We start from the raw sequence: 19226 nt of genomic DNA on the forward strand, positions 1-19226 counted from the left end.
TGCTAGCCCTGAGGCTCTTGTGCGAGCTGCTATAAGTTATTATTATTTTTTTATATATATTGTAACTTATTGTGTATGCGTAGATATGTATAGGTTTAGGTATATGTAGGTTTGGACGTGTGTACATCACGGAAGAGGGATTAAAAAGTGGCACGACACACGATTATAGGCCACCATTGCCCTATGTCTTCTAAGATTGTCAGGATATAGGGTGAATGCTTGTTCTACTATCGACTCAGAGGTAGAGGTCTCTGCCTTCTACTTGTCCGTAGTAGACTCAGAGGCAGTCTGATCCAGAGGATTCTAGGAGAGGAGTGGATTGATCCTGATAGACCCTCTGATGGTCTTAGTGTACCTCTCTCTGCCCTCTATCTACTTAGCTATCCTACTACTATATATATTGGCTGGAGTAGAGTCTAGATAATTCTATCTAGTAGTAGCTTGCGTAATCTATAGCGTCATAGATAGATATCGAGTACTATTAGCATAATAGCTTCTAGTAATCGATTCATTACAGAATCTGTGTGTAATCTGGATTACCCTGATTCTATGAGATATCAGCTGAGTAGCTTATATCTCTAAAAGAGACCTCACCGTAGAATTGGCACTTGGGATAAATTTGGCTACGATAATTAATATTGATACAAATCTAGATATATTTATAAACCTCGAGGCGGTATATCATATATCTTTCAAAGTGAAACCTGCATACGAATATATTTAGTATATCTAAACTGATTTAAGAAAGACCTGAGGCCTTGCTAAATGTTTTACTAATTATATTAGTGTCTACTGTCTCTAACGCTAGTCTCGCCTGCGACACTTCTCTTTAAGCAAAGTCATACTGGCCTTGTTATATTACTATCCACGTACAGTTCCCCTTCCTTCTAGCCGCGCATCGTTACCCAATGTATAGAAATGTATTCTATTATAAGTTGGATATAAGACAGTTACTTATAAAGTCTTAGAAGTAATCTACATATAGGATGCTTAGGCTATTATTAGTTCTATTTTTGCCTGCGTTTAGTTGTTGGGCTAGGTTCTTTTACGGCAGGCATATGAGTCCTAGTATGTACTCTAGCAATAATATGGCATAGCTACTTGCAAGCGAGATTGGCACGAACTATGCTACTATATAGGGTTACAAGTAAATCTAAGCTACTTCACCACTAACTTAGTTATATTATAAAGCTGGCGGCTGAGGAACGTTAATGAGGCATCAATCGCGAGTCGCATTCATCTACAAGACGACAGATGATACTTCTCTTCTTCTTTCAATTCAAGCAAAACTAAACAAAGATATAACTCTCCTAATACTAATTTATCCATCATACTTGTTAACAATTAATCCACTCTAATCTCAACCTCCAGATTGGATTAGATTGACAGTTAGCCAAAAATAGATTGTCCTCGACAAGCTAGGTGACTGCGGCGAGCCTAAAGTGCCAAATGTTGAAGCCGGAGAGCTCATTCGCGACCGCCTGGCACAAAGCCAGTCAGAGTTGACCATTAAACGCTGCGATGCTACTGTAAGGCACTAAGCGCTACTAACATGCCAAGGGGCTCAACATAAAAGGGTGATGAAACATTGGCTGCCACTACAAAGCTAATATACCCAAAAACAGAGCTCTGGCTTCGGGTTGCTGTAGCCTAGAACGGAAAAATTAACTAATATGATGGCAGACGGCGCACTGACATGGTGGTCAGTATTTCCGCTTGTCAAGCAATTGACAGATCGCGGGAGACCGGGGTTCAATTGTTCAATTCCCCGCTGGAGAGTTTGTTTCTTTTTTGCATTTTTTGGATAGATGTCCAAATGTTAAAAAGTAGTTACACGTCCGTTTGAAACGCGACGAAAAGTCGGGAACGAGCATTGATAACTGTTGGATGACGGACTCGTCTGAGCAAATTGGCCTGTTAATATTGCAGTCACAGCGATCGACGATGCTTGTTGTGGCGGTTAAGATGCTCTTCTGATTGGACAAACATTCTGCAAGTAACTTATATATTGTACTTGTACTCGTAACTTAAGTTGAACACATCGAACCATAAGGGCTCAATGCCTAATGCTATATACTAGGGGGTGTGGCTTGCCCAGTGTTGAGCAATATATTACTCAGTACTGAGCACCGTTAATTGCTTGTCTCTTTTCTTTGTGACTGGCTGTCCCCGCTCAATGCTGAGCGCTTGCTTATTGCTGAATAGTCACGTGACTGTGGCGGGGTTGGAAGGATTGCGGCACGGCGTTTTAGGTTCGATCCTCCAAACTGCTGACAGTCGCTGGGCGTAATCATTTTGAGTGTCATCGAGGTGTTCATTTAGGTGTGCCCTTTCCCGAGATCGTAACACTCTATAGGCACAGCGCGCAGCTATTTCAACAGAAAAAGAAGCTAAACAAGCAGTCGTAGAAGCCGCAGCGCTTTCTCTTAGCTCTATATGTAATAAGTGGCAAATACAATCGTCGTTGTCGAAGAAATCGCGACTTTGAGTTGAGTGGCTCCTTTGGGTGGGGTGGCCGCAAGGTATATCCCTGAGCTTGTAGCCACCTTCGTTAATAGCCTTGGAAGTCTCATCACCGTTCCAAGTCACTGCAGTACAGTGCACCTATTGGAGCTACAATCTGTTGGCGCAAATCTGGAACAAATGGCGTCTTAGATCCAGAGTACATCTTCGTTCAGTGGCCTAGGAGGCGGCGCAGTTTGCGCAAGGGCGCAGTACGATGAAGACAAAAGCTCGGCTTGCTTCCCTTATCTTCTTTCTAGATAACTTGTGCTTTTAACTGTGTATAGCTAGCAATCGTGTACAAAATGGTGTCCAAAAGACGTGAACACCCGCCCCCCAGGCGATCGCAGCCTAAAAGACGAGGTATGGAGGGTTTATCGTTGACTCTGCGTTGCTGACATGTTTAGTTTCTGCTGCATCCGTCTTAGGATTTGACCTCTGCAAAAGATGTAAACGTATCGATCTAGACAAGGCGTTTCGGACGAAACATCTTACAAGAGTGGGTAAACCACACTACAAACTGAATTCGACAGAGAACTGGAGCATCGATAGCTGTTCGCTCTGTCAACTTATGCTTCAACTCGTTCCAGCGCAAGCAGGAAATTCCAAAAGCCACGAGCTTCGATCCTTGAGCAGTAACAGAATCCCGGAAAGGGGTTGGCAAGCTGTCGATACAACCATGCTCGCCATTGACAGAAGCTCAGCCTTCCTACTCAAACAATCAGAGCATGCCCCAGTCATTCGACTTATACGACCCAAAATCGACCCCGAATTGATCAAAAGCTGGCTCAACTACTGCCAAGACAATCATTCCAGTGCATGTGGTATAGGAGATGGACCACTTTCGTCCAAGTTCATCACATCCCCGCTCTCTGCAATCACCTCGTTTAAAGTAATCGATTGTGAGACGAGACAAATTGTTCATGGCTCTGGAGTCCAATACGTGGCTCTAAGTTATGTATGGGGAGCGGGTGAGAGAGGTCCAGACTTTTCTCGAGTGTTGCCACCTCAGCTGCCTGAAACTATTGAAGACGCTATTGTCATTACTCAATCCTTGGGTATGCGATTTCTCTGGATAGACCGGTTTTGTATCAATCAGTCTCAGCCAACTGAAGTGCAGGAACAGGTGGGGCACATGGACTTGATCTACAGCTGTGCTTATCTCACAATTATTGCCGCTGCAGGAGCAACCCCCAATCACGGCCTCCCAGGTGTCGGAAAAAGATGCAGACAACCCCAACCGCACGGAACAGTCCGAGGACACATGTTAGTATCGTCTCTCCCGGATCCAAGAGACGAAATACGACATTCGAAATGGTTTCAACGAGGCTGGACTTATCAAGAAGGCATTCTTTCTCCCAGACGACTTATCTTCACCGACAGTCAGGTATACTTCGAGTGCTCTGGCATGTACTGTTGTGAAGCTCTCATCCTCCCCTTACGAAGCCTCCATACTCAGAACGGTCACCGTTTCAAAGCACAATTTTGTGACAAAATTAACATTGGGATGTTCCCGAGAGGAATCGGCACGTCAGACTGGGAGATAGTCCAAAGAATTGAAGAATATACTGAAAGGCAGTTGACCGATCCCACTGACATCTTGAAGGGGTTTCTTGGCGTCTTACACGCCTTTGCAAGGAGCCGGAAACGAGTGTTACATTGTGCTGGCGTGCCGATAATTTCGGCATCTTCACAACGAAGGCTTGGTCGGGAATCAAAGCCACGTCTACACGAACTGTCTCCACTCACTGGATTTTTGGGGGGATTATGTTGGGGGGTTGCTGCACCAGCAGAGCGGCGTGAGGGGTTTCCGTCCTGGTCCTGGACAGGTTGGCGAAGCAAGATAAGATGGGAAATAGAAGACTGGCAATGGAACCTGCTAGGCCCGAACAAGGATCTTCAAATCTCAATCCAGCTTGAAGATGGGAGCGTTGTTAACATGGAGAAATTCTGTCACGCCTACGACGACATGAGCATGAAGATTTCCGACACTTTGCATATCGCTACCTGGACCTTCCCGGTGCGAATCCGTAGAAGTCGGACGATTTCCTCTACCTTGGAGTATGATGCAATAGTAGAACTCGAAGACAAAGAACCATCCGTATGGAGATTCGCGCCAACTTGCACTACACCCATTCTTCCGGATACCAAGTGCACTGGGATACATTTGCTTCACACCACTGAAGGAGAGGTATTCCAAAGACTGTATGTTCTGGTGATTCGGGAAGTGGAGGGTGGAGTATATGAGCGAGTGGGTCTTGGTGAAATGGATAGTGATATGATGACAGTTTCCGAGTTTAGGGGATTGAGGCTTGGAAATCTGGATGACGATGGATTACGACCATTTGTAACAGTATGGCGACCACTTCCTGCACCAAAGAAAGTATGGAAGGAGTTTCAGCTTCGTTAGGCTGCATTCAAATATAAAGCGTAGCTATTTGCAATAAGTAACGGAATAAAGTTTGTTTTTAGCTTTCTTCTAGGAGAAACATCAAGTATTCCAACCTGACAATCATTCTTTGAAAGATCTTCCTCAATTCTCTATTTGGAGTCTGTGCTTCGAATCAATAGAATGCTAATCTCTAGAGGCCTAATTGTGTAAAGTTTATTCTGTCCTCTAATCAATATCACGCCGAGATAATATGTATATCCTCAAAAAAGCATATATAGTGTTACCCTGTACTAGTCATAAAAAGAGAACTTGAAAGCAGTCTTCTCAACGCATTTCAGCGTATTAGAGTAAACATCTTCTGCGTTATTGTTAACCTAATCCTACTCAAACTTAAACCCTACCCTCTCAATGTAGTATTATATTTTTAGTGTTGTAGATGTAAGCTACACAACTGATCTACAATAAAAATTGATCGATGTTAGACCGATTTGTTGGTCCATAATCTTAATGCATTGGATCAAATCCATCACTTACTGATTATCGATCAATACTCGGCTGATTCAGCAGAATGCTGGTGATCAGCAATCCATCCGGATTCTTGTCAGGTCTCAGGCCCAACCGGCTTCCTCAGCCACTTGAGCCACTAGTTTGGCCTGCTGTCTTCTCTTGCTCTCTTTGTTGTTTTCCTTCCTTTCACTCACTTGACAAGTTGCAGGATTGACAAGCTGATTGACTAGCAATCAGATTACTAGTCAAGAGATTTGTCTCAGCTAGCTTGCTAGAGCTGGCAGCTTCGACCAGCCTATTCCAGCTAGTTCTTCCGCTATTATTAGCCGATCTCTAGAGTAAATCCCCTAGATCTCGCCCATATTTAGCTCAGTATCTGCGATTTCTGTACCTCAGATAGATCGCTCTTTTCTTACTTTGTTTGACCACCCGCACTGCGCGAAGTCGCCCTCACAGTATAGGAATATCGCACTGGGATATATAGGCTACAGCTGTGGACACAAAGATACTTAGTTCTTGGTGATGCGCTAACAGTTAGATACATAAAGTGATAGGAAGAACACAACGATTTTGCGGACATGGGCTTGTCCATAGACTGCAATTTCCCTAAAAGAGTTTAGTTTTGGAATTGGGAATATTCCTAGATGTGCTGGAGCCAATAGCCTAGGTGGTACTAACAAGCCGAACATAGGTTGTAGAGCATGCAATTGCGCTAGGACCTTGTAGAGCCCTAGTAGCGCGGACGTGGTAGCGGACGATGTAAAAGATGAATTGCTTGAGATTTGTTAATGCAGGCTCGCGCAGCTGGTAACGTGCTTGCTTTATGATAATCATACCACGCAATAGACATATAAATCGAGTTGGGCCGTTGGTGTACCCCCTGTTGCGCTTGTCATGGCTTACACCGCCATCGCCATAGATAACATAGAATGATGACTAAGTAAATTATATAGTAAGATGATGTTGGTCTACCGCTACCAATTATTTTCTATATTCTTCTCAAAGTTTGTATTGTAGTTCGCCTGCATTGCCTGCCATTCGCTGCCGCTGTACTCTGCTAGGTCGTCTCCTGAATCTGATTCCTTCCAGTATCGCTGCTCACATCTGTCCTGTCGATCTGTTATTGAACAAAAGTGAGCTTATGTAGATTGCATTTGGAAATTACCCTTTCGGACCTCTCTAGAGTTCCTTGTCTCAACAATTGCTTCTGCGGGAATGCGATGAAGGCGTAGAAAGGCACCCCGAATATGCTGCACGGCAGGGTTGAGAATCGCCAGACTAAGCTCTTCTATCAAATCGTTGAGCTTGAAGAAGCAGCCCGTGACTTTCAATACGGTTGTATCGATCACATGTAGAGACCAGTCACCTGTTGGGCTTTGACATCCGCGCCAAGGCTCTTTACAGCCCCAATTCTCGGCATGCTGTCGGTCGGAGAAGAGAGAGATGAATGGCAAACCGGCTCGGCAACTCTACGTGAATTGATTCATTATAACTTGCTTGAAGTCAATCAATTCATTGGCGGCATAAACCTTCGTCGTATCCATAGCGCTGAACCCCTCAGTGCTGGAGAAGGTTATTCGACTTGTCGGATAGTCCACACGATAAAGCTTATCAGAAATTTTGAACTTAGAACAAACGTATGGATCCATAGCAATGTTTCTTATTATAGTGCTTTAAATGGACAGTGCTGGATTTTGACAATATTGTATTTCTTTGATCGAAAGGTTATCCGAGGGCCCTTATCATCTGGCAAAAGCCTGCATACAGATTGGGTTCGTGTCATTCGGTCATTGGGCTACAGCGAAATAGTTCTGTTACACGACATAATTGACACTCGTCATGAAGTGTGGCAGGTCGCGAGGTAATCATCAACCACTCTCTTCTCTGTTCGACAAGCTGCAGATTACAAACTCTGTCTCTGATTCCTATGTTAAATGTAAAAGGTGAAGGTAAAGGTGTTGGGTGGCTGGGCCCAGCCACTAAATATTTCACCTATATGTACTCGCGCTCCCACTGCGATAGTTAGCCAATCAATCTATTATCCAACACCCTAGATGGCCATAAATCTTGAAAACTACGTTCGCGACCTCGCCTACTTGACATGTGGTAATTTATCAGATCTTACCCTGAACTTTGGCGATAAGAGCTGGCAGATCCATAAAGCCCTTGCAAGCTGTCATTCCAAATGGTTTCGCAAGGCTATTACTATCGGCTTCGAGGTAAGTAGTTATAATCTAAGACAAATTCAAGCCCTAATTAGATTATAGGAGACAGACAGCGGAGTGGTTACTTTACAGGATGATATCGAATTTACTGATGCTGTTGACTGCATGGTGTCGTACTTCTACGAAGCAGGCTACAACGCCTCTAAATACAGCACGTCCGAGTCCCTCCTTCATGCACAAGTCGCTATACTTGCTGATAAGTACGACTGTGCATCCCTTTACGATCTTGCAAGAACATCATTCGCAAATACCGTAAAGGCCGTTGAGAACGACGACTGGGCCGTCATTGCTGCTTTTACCTACGACAACACGTCAATAGAAGTACCAGCTCATGTAGAGTTGCGGGGTCTGGTAGTTGCTGCCGTTGCGGGTCGCCACTCCATACTAACGTCAACCATACGAAATGAGAGCATAGTAGAAATTCTCCGTTCAAGTGCGGACTTGGCGACCGACCTTCTGCTGAGTGGGTTGGGATCAAAGGCGAAAGACGGCTCTGAGCACATTTTTATGTGCGACCATTGCCATTATGTTCATGCTGGATCCCGCAATTGCTCGAACGTGGTGTTTGGGGGCAGTATTGGGGGAGGTTGTCCACAGTGTGGAAATCCATCCGGAACAACGTCGAAAAGATACACACACAGGTTTCGTATTGTTTCAGCTTTCTCCTGTCCTTTTTGCGATGGAGTTCATACTGTAGCTCCTATGGAGCCTGAGCCTGCGCCTATAATAACTCTAGCCTGAACGGCGAATGTATACCATTAGAGTAGGCAAGAAGGCTATACGTTTCTCTCTATGCTATCTGCCTCAGTGTAACAACGTGGTAGAACCCAATCCACTTTTGACATTTTTTTTAAAGTGACGTCAGCTCAAAAAGGCCTTCGCTGGGAACGCTGACGGAGTCGACCCGCAGCAGCGCGCTCGCGCAAATGACGGCGTGGCTGCGAGGATTGTAGTAGGAAACGCTCTGTGTCGGTTGAGGTGGCGACTTTGTTGTGCGTTCTGTGCTGCTGTGAGATTACGTTAACGACTTCGTAGTTGTGGAAAGCAGAGAGGACATTCAGACAGTCAAACTGTACCAACCTTTAAGTAGCTGTCGGTAGTGTTAGGTAAGGGTGTCAGCAACGTGTCATCTTGCCGAAGGCTTGGCTTCAGCGAGGCGTGGTTCAACCCTGTGTTCATTGTTCTAGCACGCAAGAGCGATCATAAACAGCGTATTGCGCACATTACCTAAGGTAAGAAAAACTATGTATTCCGCGTTATCTGGTGTCGCGTTAGCAGAAATTGTTGATCGCTTTGATTGAAAGGCTTTGAACAAAATTACTGAGTCGTCAATTTTATGTGAGCAGCGTTATGGTGCTTTAGGAATAGTCTTAGTACGTAACCTAAGATGAATGTAGTAAAATTCAAGACATGTGGACAGACTCTAACTAGAGATATTATCAAACTGTTCATTGGATTTTCGTGCAAGACAAAGTATATAAACTGTGATTGTAGGGTGAGTTTCATCTAACCCTGTAAATGTTCTCGTAATCTTTTCCTAGGACGGTTTGTATCCTTATTAGAGCCGTAAGCTCTATGAATATCTGCCTATCTACATAACATTTTTACCACTATTAGGCAAGCTCTTACGAGTGAGTTGTTCAAGATCTTCTTGAAGACAGGGGAACACATCGTGCATCTCATTTGAAATGCGTTCTTGCTGCTCTATTATGTCTCTCGCTTTGCCTAGAAGATCTAACACTTCGGTACCACTCTCTCTGTGATATTGTCCTACACGGCTTCTTAGTACTGTTTGATGAGTAGAGAGAACAATTTTACTAGCATCGACATACGAGGCTGCTTTCTTTGTCTCGCGCGACCTGCATTTGCTGGACTGCTTGTCGCTTTTCTTGTTACCAAACCCCTTAGTTGCAGATTTTATCTCTTTTAGTTCTAGAGCTGGATAAACACCATCGTCCCTGACTACTAGAGAGTCTTTGTAATTCTGAGACGATTAGTAATAACCACCAATCATGCAATACAAGTGCATACGTGATACAACATATCGTCCAGAATGGTTTCTTGAGAATTCATTACTCTCTTGACTTCGCTAGAAAGCAGGGACTGTGAGGTATAAGAGTAGTTATATTGTTGAAAGCATCCAAAGCTTATTTATATATCTCCCCTTGTCTCTTACTAGAATCTCTCCCTAGCTCCCAATACTTTGACACTTTTACTACGTTAGGTAGTTGCTGATTAGGGCGATAGGCAGATTAAAAGGCTAAGCTAGGTCTTTGACTCAAGTGTAGTGCAAAACAGTCTCGTTAAAGAAGAAGTAAGAATGCTGAGTGAGACTCTGATTAACAAGAAAACGCGTAGGAAGTGAGGTAAGCCTTTATCCTTATAGGAGGCTGAGAAGTATGATGGCAGAGCTGTATTCTAGGGATATCGGAATATAAATGGCAAGATCAATGCATAAAAAGATAATGCTGTTTTATATATGTACTTATGAGAGGGTTAGGCCAAGGGGTCTGAGCGCGTTGTCTGAGTGCCGCTTGGACGGTGTTCAGACTCTGGATACTCCAAGTAGAACCAAGATTCTATCGAGATTCCATCGAAGAGCTATCTGAATGTAGTCCAGCCCGGTTCACTCTTCTCCTCACTCTTTCTGACAGCTATACACGCTCTCCACCAACGATATGTATTTGCCCATCTATCCTTCACTAGAGGTGAAATTGCTTGCGTCGATTTGCGCTTCTAGGCGACTTTATTACTATTATATATGTTCAGCTGTTGCCTATGATAATCAAGGCTTAATAAGTCTACTACCCCTAGCTTTAACCAGCACGTGCGACATGATCTACCACCTAAACTACGTCGCCTACAATGCTAATTTCATGATATGCAGATTTAAACTACATGCTCATTATAGCTCCTTGCCCCTCCTCTCCCATTCTACAATGGCAGGAGACAGCGGTCGCGAGAACATGGAGCTATAGTCTGTCCCGATGATGTCCTTGTTGCCACCGACATTCTTGATCTTGAACTCGCGCACAAAGTTGGCGAGGATGGTCTGGAGCTGTAGATATGCGAACTGCTCGCCAATGCATCTGTGCCTACCTGCGCCGAAGGGGAGGTATGGAGAGTTGGTCCCTTTAGAGACCACACCCCAGCCGTAATCGATCATCTCTTCGTTGTTATCCACCTCCTCAGGGTTGTTTATGCCAGCGTCCCACCTATGTGGGTCCCAATTGGATGGGTTGGTGAAATTGGAATCCATCTGGGCAGAAAAGCCAGGGGAGCACATAACATTGTGGGAAGCGGGTACAACGTAGTTCGTGCCTTCGATAACAAGGGGCTGTTTGACTCTTCGCATAATGGAATGAATAGGGGCGTGCATACGCAGCGTCTCTTTGATGACCTGAGCGTGCAGAGGGAGCTTTTCAAGATTCTCGTAGGTAAGAGGGGGGAGATCAACCCCAAGTACGGACCTTTGCTCCTCAAGGAGTTCCTCGACCACCTCAGGCTTGGTGGCGAGACGGAGGATGATCCAGGCGATGGTGGAGGCAGACGAGTGCTGGCCAGCCATAAGCAGCGCTATCATGATGCCTGCAATCTCATGCTCAGGGACTTGTGTGCCGTCCTTGTATTTACAGTCCATTAAATGCCAGATCATGTCGTGTTCCTTCTTACTGACTTGGCCGGACCGCCTTTTCCTCACAATCTCAGAGTATAGCTGAATCATAGTCTCCCGAGCGCGATCGCGAGCAGCGTTATGAGGAAGTGGTGCCCATGACAACGCAAAGTTTATAGGAGAGAACCCCATATCCAGATCGTGATACAAGTCAGCGAAGCTAGAATCGAACATATTGCGCACCTCCTGTCCTTGAAGGGATCGTGAGGCCGTGTAGATTGTGAGCTCAGCCATAACCTTGGTGACGTTGATGGTGCCATTTTGTCCCTTAAATGCCTTGTGCCGCTTGATAAAGTCTTGGACCTCGCTGGTGATGAGGGGCACGTACGAGCGGAGAGCGTCGGTTGTCAGGCCGAACTTGACAAACTGCCAATGGTGTTAGCATGGCAACGTAGTAGAGTCTGGAGTTTATGCACACCTTCTTCTGTTCCATGAGTTTCGAATTGGGGCAGTCGTATACAACGTCTTTGCCAAAGACGGGTCCAGTGAGGGGATTGTAGATTTCTTCCGCATTGACGTCCTTCAGCTTGCCGTTCAAAACGAAGTTGTTGCCCTTGATATCCAGACACACTGTCACCTTGCGCCCCAGAAGGATAAATGTAAAAACATCTCCATACTACCTGCCATTAGCACCCTTAGGCCCAACAAAGCGGCGCATTACTCACCTTGGCCCTATTTGCGAAGAAGAAGCTATAGGGGTCAATCCCATATGTGACTGTACTTCCAAGGATTGGAAACCAGTGAAATACGAGCGGGGGCTCGTTGGAATTTTTGAAAAGCAATTGCTTCAAGACGTTCAGTACGACTGCAAGCCCGAGGAACGAGGCAAATGCGGCGAGAATGATGACGGGGGTGAAGGGTTTCACAGTGAATTCACCGAATGGGCCAGTACCTTGCGTGAAGACACCCATTGTGTTGTGTTATGGCCCACGAAAGGAATGTAAGATCAATCGCCGAGCTTTATGTTAATAAAAATTTGGCAAGTACATTTAACGTCGGCGAGTACGCTGCAAGCAGGCACCCATAAATCGCTTGGTGGAGCGGCGCGTCTTACCTCGCTTCCCCGCCCCAATCAGACGATGCGCAGTACGAAATTCGCCCCCTGAGGCTAGCTTCAAACCGCGCAGGGAACTTCACAACTGGAGGGCAGACCCACAGATGTAACATTCTCGCCTTTATGCCCCAGCAGCGTAAGCGGTGATTTGTTCTATTGTCGTCACCCCACCTGCGACCTCAACAAGTCTGCATACTGTGTAAGTACGTCCTGTTGTCCGTACACCGCACCCCGACACCACATTATGTTACTCACAGTGAAAAGCTTCTAGCTGCATTAGCGCAGAGGCGGCAGACGGCGGACGGAGTTATGCCGAATTAGACTGCCGAAAATCTTACGTTTGGGCATCGCAACGAATATCCTAGTCATAGACAAAGCGTATAGTCGACATGACTGAACACAAGAAGGACCAGAGCCTCATTTTCAGCTAACAAAGCTGCTGGCGCCAGTGAATACTGCAACTTTCTCCTCCAGGCTATGCGCATAGGCACGACGGCCTTCGCAGCGGGTTCGCAGGCTCTTCCAATCTGGTGGCCGACTGGATACGCTATGCGGTGACATAGCGCTAGAGGTTTGATCTAGGGTTGCAGGGCAGCCACCCCTTTCTAGGCCGTACCTATGAGGCGACGAAACAGGCCTAATCCGCGCTGAAATAGGCTTAGCGGTAAGGTTTCTATCCGTATCGAGCCATTTAATACCCTCTGGCAAATTGCCCATCGAATCAGAGGTGCACTCTGTTTTCTCCGTAAAATTTCGTCCGGCTACTGCTTATTAAGCCGTGTTGAGACCGGAAATAGGACCGATTTGTCCAAAACCACCTAGTAAGCATAGACTAGTGGCTCAATAAATAGCGAGACATGGTCTTTGTATTTTAAAGAGTTAAAAAGAAAGAGCATTCCCAACAAATCATCCGCAAAACAATCAGACTCAGACAACCAAACATCCAAGCCTTCATACAGTGTCATAATGGGCAGCCAACTCTCACTTTACTTTCCTCCGCCGCCCGTCTTCACCGAAAAATCACTTCCAGACCTCTCATCGAAAACATACATTGTTACTGGTGCCTCAGCAGGTGTCGGGAAGGAGCTTGCAAGGCTTCTGTACAGTCGTAATGGAAATGTCTACTTAGCCACAAGGTCAACTGAGAAGACAAATGCTGCCATGTCTTGGATCAAAGAACGTCATCCAGATTCAAAGGGCAATCTTCATTTCCTAAAGTTGGATTTGAATGACCTAGGGAGCATTAAGCCAGCTGCCGAAGAGTTTTTGACTAAAGAAAAGAGGCTCGATGTTCTCTTCAACAATGCCGGTGTTATGACACCACCTCAAGGCAGCCAAACGAAACAGGGGTACGAATTGCAGCTGGGGACAAACTGTCTAGGACCATTTCTATTCACAAAGCTACTCACTCCATTGCTTGCTGAGACAGCTAAGTCGAGTCCGGCTGGAGACGTGAGAGTGGTCTGGGCTTCCTCAATCGTCGCAAATATGTTCGCGCCACCAGGAGGAGTTGACATGCAGAATTTGGATTACAAGAAGGACAAGTCGGCACAACACAAGTACGCGGTTAGTAAAGGTGGCAATTCGTTGTACGCCATTGAGTATCAAAGACGGTTCCGAGATGAAGGTATTGTAAGCTCTGTAAGTGTCGCTCTCCTACCGTCTTGCGCATAATTGCTTGGTCTAATAGGGTAAAAGTCATTCAACCCAGGAAATCTCAAATCCGAATTACAGCGAAACACGGGCTTTTTCATGGGGTTGATAATGAAACCGATCCTTCATGAGCCCGTGTACGGCGCCTACACAGAGTTATTTGCGGGACTATCACCTGATGGAGCAAAGCTCAAGGAAGGGCAATGGATCGCTCCTTGGGGGAGAATCGTGGATCTCAGGAAAGATTACGTGACTGACGGCAAAGCCGGAGAGTTTTGGAAGTGGAGTGAGGAGCAGGTTAAGAGTTACGTCTAGAACTTTCGGAGATGGTGCGCCAAGGTGAATAAGAGCATGGATGACAAGAATGGTAGAGGCTGTGACATCAGTAGTTGTCATTCTTTTCGGAGTGATGTTCAAGATCAGAATATGGGATCATACTTGCGACATAATTCGGCGGACCGTGCCTCCGTAGCTTACAGTTCTCGATTATATCGTCGTTCAACCTAATCAACAGCCTTTTATAGTATCAACCCGCGAGAGTACTGAGATGCAAAAATTGTACATACTAGAAAGCCAAACTTGCGCCAAAAGCCATACTAGCTTTCCAGCATTGCAGCGTAAAGACAAACTACGAGGGAAGTTTAAAGCTCTACTGCCCCATATGGACGGATGCAAAATTCGCTTCAAGTCCATCACATTTACCATGGGACACCCACCGACTGAGAATCGAAAGCTCTACTGCACCACTCACGGCGACTTCGTACTTCCCTCCAAGGCGGTTAAGGCAGGTGATGATGTTGTCATTCTTTACGGTGGGTGTGTGCCTTTTATCCTACGGAAGGAAAGGAATATATTCGGTTCTGACACCATGTTTCTTGTACGAAGACAAGTGGATGAAGGGGGAGAAATTGGCGAGCGATCTTGTGATTGAAGAGGTTTTCAAGCTGATATAACTGTCTAAGTGAGCATATGTGGCTACTTTAGCCGAGATAGCAGGGCAAGTGCGACATGATGAGCTTATGATATGACTGGCTCAAAGTTAGCGTCTGCCCAGTTTGGAGCAGGCGTGCAACATGTTAAGATTTTGCATGTTTTACCACAAGCGAACCCTCAGAAAGGTGTACAGCGTATAATACAATATTATAGTCAATTCGCCAACCAGGTAGTTTCCATGGATCAAAGCTGCGATGCTTCTTTAACGCGCCACCGTCTTACTAAAGAACTCGACACGTGGGCAAACATATAACTCTACATGCAGCCAACAGAACAGATCTGAGCTTTGCTTGGAGATACCATCCCTTAGTATTGCAAAGGGTACTTACAATGCAGGACGGTAATTGAAATCAGTTGTCTTATCTGTCATCAATTGCACGCAAATTTCCAATCGTATCAATATTATAGCAAAGTTTATTACAAAATCTTAAAGGTTGTTCTCTCGCAGAGAATAAGGAGAGCTATTAACAGCCGAAGTCATCTCTGGTCCATTAAAGATTCATCTGGAAAACTCTTTCAATTTCGAGAATTAACATCCTACGCTTGCTTTTGCTCTTTGTCGCGATACTGCTTATGAAGTAACGCTTTCGTTGAGCCACTTGTAGACCACGCGAGCGTCTTTCCCACTGTAGCGAGGATCGTTCATGCACTCATCGAATGCTTTGAGTGTTGATTGGTCGAGAACTGTGCGTGCACCGACAGAGGCAGCCAGCTCACTTCCCATCTTGAGTACCTTCCTGCAAAGTTCGATGCGAAAACCTCCTTCGTAGTCCCTGCTAGCTGGCGTATTGGGTTGTATACCAGGAACCGGGTTGCTCTTTGAGGTAACCCAGCACTGTCCTCCACTGGCATTGATGACATCTGTTAAAGTTGCAATGTCCAAGCCGAGTTTTGATCCAATGTTCAAAGCTTCTGAAGCTGCCAAACTAGTAATAGCTGACAGATAGTTGTTGATGACCTTGAATGCTGTTCCGGCGCCAATATCGCCGCACAAGAAGATACCGCCTGGAGATCCCATCATCTTCAAAATATCTTTTGCGGTATCGAAAGTATGATCCGGTCGATTTGTCCCGACCATGAAAGTCAATGTACCGGCCCCGGCACCCATGGGACCACCAGACACTGGCGCATCAACAAAACTGAGGTAGTTGTCATCTCCCAACTCACGAGCTGTATCTGAAACAGATTTTGCCACGTCTGCTATAACATCGCTCTCAATTGTCCCACATTCCATGAGTAGTTTAGGAGCATGCGACTTCTGAAATGCAACCTTGGCCCCAGCTAAGATACCTGTTTGGGGATCACAATAGACTGATTTGACAGCAGCGCCACCAGGAAGCATGGAAAGTACAATATCCTAAACGCTTAAGGAACGTTACTAGCACTTAGTCATGCAATGGGGACTTACGGTAGCATTTGCTGCCTCAAAGCCATTTTTTACCACTTTTATTGGACCTTTACCACTCATTTCTGCCTGAAACCGGGATACGGCTATCTCTGAGACATCACAAATATACAGTGTCACTTCAGAGCTCATCTTTTTGCGAAGATTGACAGCCATAGGATAGCCCATCACACCAAGCCCTGAAGGTTTTGCATTAGCAGGACGATCTTCTGGGATTTCTCTGGATTTACCTATGAATGCTACTGATGTACGATCGAAGGCCATATTGACAAGACGGCCGAAGAAAAGCACGAGAGGTAGTACCAGAGGTAGTACTAGAGGTAGAGAATATCGATGTACAGTATCGAGAAGGTGATACAGCAACTATAGGTCTCTCCCATTCTGGGTGACAGTTGGGGTAAAGAGTCGTGGGGGATACAATGTGGGGTCAGTACCTTATTTGCGGGGAAAGCTGTGCTGGTGTATATATACTTCTTAGTACTACATGCCCCACCTTACTGCTTAGCAGCCTAGTATTTCAGGAACATTGCAGATTTCCCAAAAATACAACAATGTATGAGGAACTAAAAGAAACGTTCGTCGCGAATTTGGGGGAGTGGGAATGGGACGAATCATGGAAATTGTTCTCAGAACTTGATCCAGAATTCTTCAAGGCCAGTGTGAGATTAAAGGCCGTTCCAAAAAACAGCAGGCACCTTTCGCCCAAGGTCCAAAGTTTCATTGCGTTGGCCGTCAACTCTTCATCAACACACCTGTACGCGGCAGGTGTTAAGGCGAACATCAAGGAAGCTTTGGCTAATGGGGCCACAGGCGCAGAAATCAAAGAAGTCATCCAGCTTACATCTACGCTCGGCATACACGCGTGCAACGTCGGTGTCCCTACGTTAGTAGAAGTTATGAAGGAGGAAGGGCTGTACGATAGTCACCCAACGGCAGGAAAACCTTTGGACGCTTCAAAGCTTCAGTTGCAGGAAGACTTCACTCGGAAGCGTGGCTACTGGCATAGTTTCTGGGAAGAATTTCTTGCATTGGATCCGGACTTCTTCGCAGCATACACCAGCTTTTCCTCAGTTCCATGGCTTCCTGATGACCCAAAGAACGAAAATTTAGGTGTACTAGAACCGAAAGTGAGCTACTCGAACGGAGCGGCTCTTTGCATTTTTCTAACCTGCGTAGGTCAAAGAACTGATATACTGCGCATTCGATGCCGCCGCCACGCACCTGTATCGTCCAGGACTGAAAGAGCATATGAGGAATGCGCTGCGGTATGGAGCGGCTGTGGAAGAAATACTGGAGGTTCTTGAAATTGCGTCACAGCTAAGCATTCACACAGCTAATCTAGCTTATCCAATACTTGCTGAGGAGCTCAAAAGTAAGCGATGATATTTTTTTCGTTGGAAACCGTTTGCATGTTCTCGGGTACGGCCAGTTTAGCTTGAGGAGATGGGGGGTAGATAGATAACCGGATTCGGCATCGTATCCGGTGGGTCCGTTGACGAGTTGGACTGCCTCAATTGCTATCATCTTATATTAATTGCATTGAAAATCTTATTCATGAGAACTAGAGTGACCATGGAAAATCTCTCCCATTCGACACCTTGGAAGCTAGCAGCAATCTGGAAATGTTAAATATAAAGCGTTTCTACGCTCCCTGTGAGGAACTCTTCCAGGAAGCTTCAGAAGTACGCTCTGCTGTAGTCTTCGAGGTGATGAAAAGCTGGATTAGACCGTTTCTATTATTCTCCCGTTTTATATACAACCAGGGAAGAAGCAATGTGGGTTTCTCCTCATCCATGATCCGTCGTGAGCCACCACCACCTCAACCTTAGTATTTTGTTTCCGCAGTTCAGACGACTCGCTCAAACATTCTTTAATCTGCGCAATCGTCTTTCTTGCAGTTTCTGTATCCATATGAACGCTCCGGAGCTGACCATGGCCATCGTCATAAAGCGCAATGTCCTTGGTCCCTTCCAAAATGCGGATGTCGTGACAGCAATCACCCCCAAGATATACGCGACGGTCCTTGTCAATACGGAGTAAGACATTGATGTGCCCTCGTAGATGACCAGGGCTATCAACTATCAAGACGCTTTCGTCCCCAAAGAAGTCGATGACTGCTGGAAATCCAAACGCCGGCTTCCACTCATGATCAGTCTGAAGCTCTTTTCGTGCATAGATCTCATCTGCCTCATGGGCACATGGAAGCTCCTTGGTCCGCGACTCATCCAACATCTTCGAGTCGAAAATGTTCGCCGGATAATGAGGTGGAGCGCCCCGGGCAAGAAGATCAAGCGTCCCTGATCCTACTATAAAAGTCGAATTCGGAAAGTCTGATGGTGTTCCGACATGATCCCAGTGTACGTGGCTGTACATAACAATGTCGATATCTTTAGTGGGATCGAGTCCTCCATTTCGCAGACACTGTGCCACGTCTGGGTCGGTTACAATTGGCTGGCGATTGGCGATATGAATTTGCATAGCAGGCTCGTAGGCACTCAAGTCCCGCTTGAGGCCTAGATCCCACACTATTCGAGTTATCTTGCCGTCTTGGATTGGATCGCGCCTCTCTATTAGAAAACACATCGATGGTACCAACGTTCGTTTAGATGCATCGGCGTCGGTCACGAAGAGGTACTCGGGAAGGGTCAGATGCCCACCCGTTAGAGCGGAAACCCTGACACATGCTGGAGATTGATTAGTTGGTGGCGACATAAATGAGATCGATTTCTTCGAGCCTGATGTTTTATTTTGCTAATTTGGAATCGATTGCGCAGTGGGGTTGGTGGTACGGATCTAAATGTGGGGTCATCCTATGGTCACTA

At 45.8% G+C, this 19226-nt stretch overlaps 10 protein-coding genes across 10 annotated transcripts; 5 read left to right on the top strand and 5 right to left on the bottom strand.

Annotated features, from left to right (window-relative positions):
- Positions 1 to 3073: 3073 nt before the first annotated feature.
- Positions 3074 to 4973, top strand: PSV08DRAFT_197439 (heterokaryon incompatibility protein-domain-containing protein; the record flags this gene model as incomplete). The annotated part of the gene is made up of 2 exons (XM_014222062.1): positions 3074 to 4532; positions 4578 to 4973. The coding sequence occupies 2 exons, from the start codon at positions 3074 to 3076 to the stop codon at positions 4910 to 4912; spliced, it is 1794 nt and encodes a 597-aa protein (XP_014077537.1). The 3' UTR covers positions 4913 to 4973.
- Positions 4974 to 6375: 1402 nt separating this feature from the next.
- Positions 6376 to 7050, bottom strand: PSV08DRAFT_369155 (uncharacterized protein; the record flags this gene model as incomplete). The annotated part of the gene is made up of 3 exons (XM_066093155.1): positions 6376 to 6476; positions 6567 to 6870; positions 6931 to 7050. The coding sequence occupies 3 exons, from the start codon at positions 7048 to 7050 to the stop codon at positions 6376 to 6378; spliced, it is 525 nt and encodes a 174-aa protein (XP_065949615.1).
- A 259-nt stretch (positions 7051 to 7309) lies between these two features.
- On the top strand, positions 7310 to 8408 carry PSV08DRAFT_386463 (uncharacterized protein). Its single transcript, XM_066093461.1, has 3 exons — positions 7310 to 7330; positions 7456 to 7620; positions 7669 to 8408. The coding sequence occupies exons 2-3, from the start codon at positions 7456 to 7458 to the stop codon at positions 8365 to 8367; spliced, it is 864 nt and encodes a 287-aa protein (XP_065949616.1). The 5' UTR covers positions 7310 to 7330; the 3' UTR covers positions 8368 to 8408.
- A 588-nt stretch (positions 8409 to 8996) lies between these two features.
- On the bottom strand, positions 8997 to 9699 carry PSV08DRAFT_244976 (uncharacterized protein; the record flags this gene model as incomplete). Its single annotated transcript, XM_014222063.2, has 4 exons — positions 8997 to 9008; positions 9138 to 9217; positions 9256 to 9610; positions 9658 to 9699. 4 exons carry the CDS (start codon positions 9697 to 9699, stop codon positions 8997 to 8999), a joined length of 489 nt encoding a protein of 162 aa, XP_014077538.2.
- A 567-nt stretch (positions 9700 to 10266) lies between these two features.
- On the bottom strand, positions 10267 to 12210 carry PSV08DRAFT_197442 (cytochrome P450; the record flags this gene model as incomplete). The annotated part of the gene is made up of 3 exons (XM_014222064.1): positions 10267 to 11665; positions 11718 to 11915; positions 11965 to 12210. 3 exons carry the CDS (start codon positions 12208 to 12210, stop codon positions 10532 to 10534), a joined length of 1578 nt encoding a protein of 525 aa, XP_014077539.1. The 3' UTR covers positions 10267 to 10531.
- Positions 12211 to 13242: 1032 nt separating this feature from the next.
- PSV08DRAFT_218183 (uncharacterized protein) lies at positions 13243 to 14536 on the top strand. The gene is made up of 2 exons (XM_014222065.2): positions 13243 to 13994; positions 14052 to 14536. Exons 1-2 carry the CDS (start codon positions 13320 to 13322, stop codon positions 14319 to 14321), a joined length of 945 nt encoding a protein of 314 aa, XP_014077540.1. The 5' UTR covers positions 13243 to 13319; the 3' UTR covers positions 14322 to 14536.
- On the top strand, positions 14355 to 14532 carry PSV08DRAFT_276867 (uncharacterized protein; the record flags this gene model as incomplete). Its single annotated transcript, XM_066092536.1, has 1 exon — positions 14355 to 14532. The coding sequence occupies one exon, from the start codon at positions 14358 to 14360 to the stop codon at positions 14511 to 14513; it is 156 nt and encodes a 51-aa protein (XP_065949617.1). The 3' UTR covers positions 14514 to 14532.
- A 1034-nt stretch (positions 14537 to 15570) lies between the features above and the next one.
- Positions 15571 to 16668, bottom strand: PSV08DRAFT_173289 (NAD binding domain of 6-phosphogluconate dehydrogenase-domain-containing protein; the record flags this gene model as incomplete). The annotated part of the gene is made up of 3 exons (XM_014222066.1): positions 15571 to 16356; positions 16408 to 16583; positions 16635 to 16668. 3 exons carry the CDS (start codon positions 16666 to 16668, stop codon positions 15571 to 15573), a joined length of 996 nt encoding a protein of 331 aa, XP_014077541.1.
- Positions 16669 to 16955: 287 nt separating this feature from the next.
- PSV08DRAFT_244980 (AhpD-like protein) lies at positions 16956 to 17787 on the top strand (the record flags this gene model as incomplete). The annotated part of the gene is made up of 2 exons (XM_014222067.1): positions 16956 to 17531; positions 17581 to 17787. The coding sequence occupies 2 exons, from the start codon at positions 16956 to 16958 to the stop codon at positions 17785 to 17787; spliced, it is 783 nt and encodes a 260-aa protein (XP_014077542.1).
- A 366-nt stretch (positions 17788 to 18153) lies between these two features.
- PSV08DRAFT_348797 (beta-lactamase-like protein) lies at positions 18154 to 19116 on the bottom strand (the record flags this gene model as incomplete). Its single annotated transcript, XM_014222068.1, has 1 exon — positions 18154 to 19116. One exon carries the CDS (start codon positions 19114 to 19116, stop codon positions 18154 to 18156), a length of 963 nt encoding a protein of 320 aa, XP_014077543.1.
- Between the last annotated feature and the right edge of the window lie 110 nt (positions 19117 to 19226).

The sequence above is a fragment of the Bipolaris maydis genome, assembly GCF_028858645.1.
Source record: "Bipolaris maydis strain C4 unplaced genomic scaffold PSV08scaffold_3, whole genome shotgun sequence".
Taxonomy (NCBI): domain Eukaryota; kingdom Fungi; phylum Ascomycota; class Dothideomycetes; order Pleosporales; family Pleosporaceae; genus Bipolaris; species Bipolaris maydis.

Coding starts and splice junctions, on each gene's coding strand:
- PSV08DRAFT_386463 (XM_066093461.1), top strand. CDS start 7,456: ATGGCCATAAATCTTGAAAACTACGTTCGCGACCTCGCCTACTTGACA. Junction 7,621..7,668: donor CTATTACTATCGGCTTCGAG/GTAAGTAGTTAT, acceptor ATTAGATTATAG/GAGACAGACAGCGGAGTGGT.
- PSV08DRAFT_218183 (XM_014222065.2), top strand. CDS start 13,320: ATGGGCAGCCAACTCTCACTTTACTTTCCTCCGCCGCCCGTCTTCACC. Junction 13,995..14,051: donor ATGAAGGTATTGTAAGCTCT/GTAAGTGTCGCT, acceptor ATAGGGTAAAAG/TCATTCAACCCAGGAAATCT.